This window comes from Schistosoma mansoni, chromosome 2 (genome assembly GCF_000237925.1).
Source record: "Schistosoma mansoni strain Puerto Rico chromosome 2, complete genome".
Lineage (NCBI taxonomy): Eukaryota > Metazoa > Platyhelminthes > Trematoda > Strigeidida > Schistosomatidae > Schistosoma > Schistosoma mansoni.
Genome location: NC_031496.1, coordinates 13,605,319 through 13,611,296, shown reverse-complemented (window position 1 = coordinate 13,611,296; position 5,978 = coordinate 13,605,319). Strand labels below are relative to the sequence as shown.

General features: G+C 32.9%; 1 protein-coding gene across 1 annotated transcript in view; it reads right to left on the bottom strand.

The window, feature by feature from the left end:
• Positions 1-5,505, bottom strand: part of Smp_148300 (putative cadherin) — a gene marked incomplete at both ends in the record, with an annotated part of 23,451 nt that extends 17,946 nt beyond the window's left edge. Inside the window, 3 exons of the mRNA XM_018795757.1 lie at positions 3,138-3,766; positions 3,845-4,980; positions 5,141-5,505. Coding sequence (XP_018650037.1) covers positions 3,138-3,766; positions 3,845-4,980; positions 5,141-5,505 — 2,130 coding nt within the window. The remainder of the gene's footprint in view (positions 1-3,137; positions 3,767-3,844; positions 4,981-5,140) is intronic.
• Positions 5,506-5,978: the final 473 nt, after the last annotated feature.

Genomic DNA, 5,978 nt, shown 5'->3' with positions numbered 1-5,978 from the left:
AGATGGAAGCATTAAATATGATTTCACCAATGAATTGATTAAACAGTCAAGAGGTCAGGAAGACGGTATTCGTCACGATGTAATTTGGATGTGTTCTTAGCGTATTGTAAAGGCAGTGATAAAAGCATATAGCATTATGCGCCTCCATCCTTAGGTTACTGGAACATACGCAGACGTACCAGTTCCTTGCTACCAGCAGTTTTTTTAAAATTCGAATATTGCACAGGACCTTACCGACTGTGATTTTATGACAATGTGATTGGCTTCAATAGTATTGTCGAACGAGTATACGGTGTTACTGATAGGATATTATTTGAAATTGTCAAGTGAGGAGATCACATTATCTTTGCTTATAAGTGTTAAACAGTTCTTACTTTTTATTAAATTACTTAACTATTCGATCAACTGAAATACTTATTCAATTGTACTGAATAAATGCTGTGATCTCCGTTAGGCTTGTCTTATTGAATAAAATGTTTCATTGTGATACCTATCATTACAAGTAGTAAGTTAATTTTAAATGGATGACATTTTATACCTTGAATATCTGTATCAAATGAAAACTGTGTGGGAAATTCCAAAATATCATATAACTATGAGATTATTAAAACTAAAATGAAAGCTTCATGAGAACTGAATTTAAGCACAAGTTAATCTGTATATATTTAACGAGTATGTATTGTTTAAATCTCTATTCAATCCTATCAAAAATATACGAAGATAAAGAAAGAAACAAGTAAACAATGATGAAGATTTATTTAATATGTCGTTGGTAAAAACCAAGTGATTCAACATTCATGAACAATTGTTTCGTATATATCAAATGGTGGATTATATTCAAAATGCCTGAGGGTTAACATGTGTTAATTAAGTGTTTTTTAATACACGTTATTTAGAATCTGAATTAGAAGTGAAAAATATTGATTCATAGCTTCATAATCAAATATGACTCTCTATAGAGAAATTGAAGATTAGTACTGGTTAACATTCTTAGGTGTTACGATAAAAATACTTCGTTTTTGTTTTTATCAGCTATGTTTGACAAGGATTTTACTGTTAAGTATCAGAGGTAGAGTCGATTTATTCGTATTGTTCATTGTGAACTAGTAACCAGACTAGAAAAAAGGTTCCTTAATTAAAATATCTATTTTTTTTATCAGAAGGGGTTTTGTAGAGATTTCAGTATTTTCATAGTTGAAATCATGAGTCAATTGAAGCTAGACCACCAAGGAAAACCTGGAAGCACTGGACGGCCGTTTCGTCCTGTTGTGAGACTCCTTTTCTTTAAAAGTTTTACCTGAATTCAACTGACGAAAACTTAGTTAAAGCATATTTGTATATACAATTACTTTTTTCTGATTTATATATCTATAGCATATATCTGATTTCAAGATGATATATCCTTCTTATTAATTAATTGTGAGTATAGAAATCGGATAGTTATTCAGATGTGATAATCGAAAAGACTATTCTATCTGGTAAGCTTAAAATGACTCGTAATTAATGAATGATTTCATTTACTGATGGTGTTAGTCGTTGTAATCATTTGAGTGTCATTTTGTATCATTCGTCAATATATCTAGCCATGCTGCATTAGTAGTATCTCAATTAGTGTTAATTTTGGACCCTAACTTAAACAAGTTAGTTAAATCATTAGTGTTCTTTTTTTAACTAAACAACAAATCCACTAACGACTGAATTCTATCGTTTTAAAGATTTTTAATGAATCAGAAGGGGGTTTTGTGGAGATTTTAGTAATTTTTATGTAGTTGAAATCATGAGTCAATTAAAGCTAGACCACCATGGAAAACCTGGTGTCATGAGGTATTTCCTGGAGTTCTGGTGAGAAGCAGTAACCAGTGGAGTTCAACCAGGTCTGTTGGGAGATATCAACTCACTGAAGACATTGGTGAATGGTTGCTCAGTTTCGTGGATTAGTTGAAGTTAGACATTAACACCGTTGGATGCCGGCTCAGTGGTCTATCGGTTAAGCGCTCGCGCGCGAGACTGATAGGTCCTGGGTTCGATTGTCGCGAGTGCGGGATCGTGGATGCGCTCTTCCGAGGAGTCCCACGAAAGGACGAAACGGCCTTCCAGTTCTTCCAGGTTTTCCATGGTTGTCTAGCTTCAATTGACTCGTGATATCAACCATTAAAATTACAACAATATCCACAAAAACTCATTCTGATATTAAGAGTTTGTTTTTAATTTTTATTATGTGATCCAAAAGTTAAGAAAAATATGACAATGAATCAGAACTAAGAGTTAATAAATTTGAAAAATTGATACTTCTTGTTCATTTGAGTGTTTACTTTTTCTTTTTAGTAAAGTTTTGAAATTTAATAAAAGCTTCGATATAATGAGTTATTTTAGTTGAGTGGTGTGTAAAGTTAAGCACATTTGGAAATGGCTATCGTTAGCGACGGGCATCAGTGAAAGATCCATTGAAAACTAGTCATCAGATAATAATTACTGATGATATTAACTCGTTGTTGAACTATATTGGTAACTGTATGATGTAAGAAATATGGGTAGTCGGGTTCCGATCAACAAAGTCTAAATAAATTTGTGGTATTATTGAAACTTTATGGGATCGGGGTTCGATGTCATGTGAAGATACATTTGTAAGATGTCGTAAAATTGCAAACTGAGACTGAATGGATATCCAACACTTCCTGGTTCTCATTGGTAATCCAAATGTTGTAAATCGCTGACTACAGTTATCTATAAAAATTGTTGTAATTCAATACTAATGTTTGTTGCACTTTTGTCTTATGTTTATAATGACAGATAAAAGTATATCTTACGAATTCCCATTTGTTCATTTATAAACGGTGACATAATTTTAAAATTTATCATCAATATATTCAGCAATTTATTCATTCTTGGTGGTTTCTTGCAAATCTTGTTCAGTATGAAGGAAATCGTTTAATCGCAAACTAATATTAGTTATAGAATAACTGAAAACTATGGGGTATGAGACATCTTTTGTATCCTATTAAGAATATCTTAACTGGTATGTAACAGCTGAAACATCTTTATAAGTTACAAATGATTTCTTAGTTAATGTTATACTATGATTAAGATTAACTTCAAATAATTGAATTGGTAAAATGTAATTATAACTCTTATCTTACCTTTCCATTATCTCCAATATCCTCATCTACAGCATGAATTTGACCAACTTCTGTATCAGGTGGACTATTTTCTGGTATAGAGAAAAAGTATAAATCTGTAAAATGTGGTGTGTGATCATTTTCATCTAAAATTTGAATTTTGATCTCAGCTGAAGCTGTATGTGCTTTCACACCTGAATCGGATACATAAACAGTGAATGTACGTTCAGGCTCCAATTCTCTGTCAAATGCAGTATTGACTCGAATTTCACCAGTATTAGACTGTATACTAATCCAATTCACATCATTCTCATCAATCCAAAAACGCAACCGCGCATTATCACCTATATCGGCGTCTGTAACATTTAATCGGCCAATAACTCTTCCAGGTGATGCGTTTTCTGGACACGTTAATACAAGTTTATCGGATGCTATAACTGGTGGGTTGTCATTCTCGTCCATTACTTCAATGTCTAGTCGATATGTAAACACTAGTGGTTTTATTGTGTCATGATCTCGACAAGTTAGTAGAACTTGATGTCGAGCAGTAGTTTCTCTGTCTAAGCGTTGTGCAGAGATGAGCTGATATGTAGCTGATCCAGATAAAGCTTCTATTACCTTCGGTACATTAAAGTCAGTTTTCATTGTATCTAGACTTGTAGTATCATATAAGTTTTCATAAGGCAACCTTGATGTTGATGGTTCTGTTACCAGGCGAAAGTATTCACTGGTAATTGTGCAGGCTACAACTCCACCGTCACCAGTATCAGGATCGCTAACATGAATACTGGCGACTGGTTGACCAGGTGGTTGGTTTTCCCATATTCCAAAAACAGATGTCACATGATTATTTTCAACGGAGTTAGGAAAAAAGCTTCCACTGGATAATACTGGAGCTAGAGGTGTTGCAACAATAGTAGGATGCACATCATTTACATCTAACACTCTAATTACAAGCATCGCTCTAGCTGAAAGCTGACGACCATTTCGTGGATTATCATGTACCATTACCGGGATATCAATTTCAGGACCATTTATTTGCATAGAAATTGTTTCATAATCTAGTTGAGTTCTCAATCTTACTTCTCCAGTATTTGGTTGAACTGATAAATAATCTGCTCCAACCAATCCACCAGGTGCACTTGTATCAATTAAATATTGAAGACGTGCATTTTCACCTATATCAGCATCACGTGCTTGAAGCCAGAAAATCAGAGCACCTATTTGAGTGTTTTCTGGTACAGATACAAGAAATCTTGGATAGTCATTTTCTATTTCTAAATTAATTTCTTGTTCATAGTTTGAAGTTTGTGCATCATTTAATGGTTTTTGTTTCAACCATCTAGGTGAATTATCATTCACATCAGCTACATGTACACGGAAACCAATTTGACTTGAACGCGGATTTTGTTTATTTCCATCTAAAGCAATCAGCGTAACATCATAAGCTGGAACAATTTCACGGTCTAATTGATTTTTCAAACTGAATGTCGCACCTTCTCTAGTCAGTATCACTTCAAATGGTTTACTTAATAAATCAGGTATTAAAAAATTTGTTTGTTGTAATTTTGCTGACTGATCAGATGATAAATTTGGTAATGGAATAACAGTTAAATTAATTGATTCCAAAGAATTTGAACCAATATCAGGATCAGATATTCTAAAATAGTGTAGAACACTTCCAACTGGCGTATCTTCCATAACATTTAAATCAATCGAATGTGATGGAAACTGTGGTGTATGATCATTGATGTCTTCTAAATGTATGTAGAGGTAAATTAAAGCTGCCTGGCTGGTTTTATCTTGTTGATGCGAATTGACAAAAATGTCATTATTTTGATTCATTTCACTGTCAGGTTGTAAACTGATATGTACAACTAAATAACATTTGTTGACTTGGATTATTTTTCGGTTGATCTAAGTTTCCAGTCGGATTTTTTGAAATAGGAGCTGGAATACTTCCAGATCTTGTATTACAACAGAATTGAGCTTTTAAACTTGAACACAATGCTTCTCGATCTAACCGAGTAGCGACAGTTACCTTACCAGTTTTTGATCCTACACGAAATAAATAACTATCAAATGCATTCAATAATCTGTATCGATATGAACCAGTGTTATACATTACAAGAGCATTCTGATCATTTAAAAAACTACTTATTTTAGGATGTTTATTCAAGTCTAGAACAAGGCTGCCAGGTGTTAATTCTTCTGGTATACTTACATATAATCGTGTTATTGGTAGACCACTGAAGTTAATCATGGACGATGTTGATCTGCTCAAACGATTCGATGTTGTATTCTCAGTAGTTTGTATTTCAACATTGCCCCAAATAATTACAAGGAGAAGATGTACGCAGAAACTGTCTAGTAACAGCAATTTGACCATATTTTTCTAACAAATTGGAAGAACAACTAAATAAACATTCTACATCGATGCATATTACTCAAATTGCGTTTATTTTTGGATTCATTGTTGATTGTTTATACATCTATAAGATAGCAATAATAACAACAATAAAACTATTTAAAATAAGTCTTAAAAAAATAAGATATAATCAATGAAGATATAAATCATCACATTTCACTTAATGTTTTTCATAATGTTATTTCCATAAAAGAGAAAACATTACAGATTTTTAGTTCTAGTTTAGTCTAACGGAATAAGCTATGAATTTTACAGTGAATTTCTATTAAAGTGCCTTTATAAGTGTAATGCCAAATCTGACTCCATTTAGATCATATGAATGGTTGATTGCCAAAATATATATACTGTCTATCCTCGTATGTAATATATGACTTAATCCGCGTTGGTAAACAACGGAGTTAAATAAGTCAAATACGAGAATGGATTTTGAATAC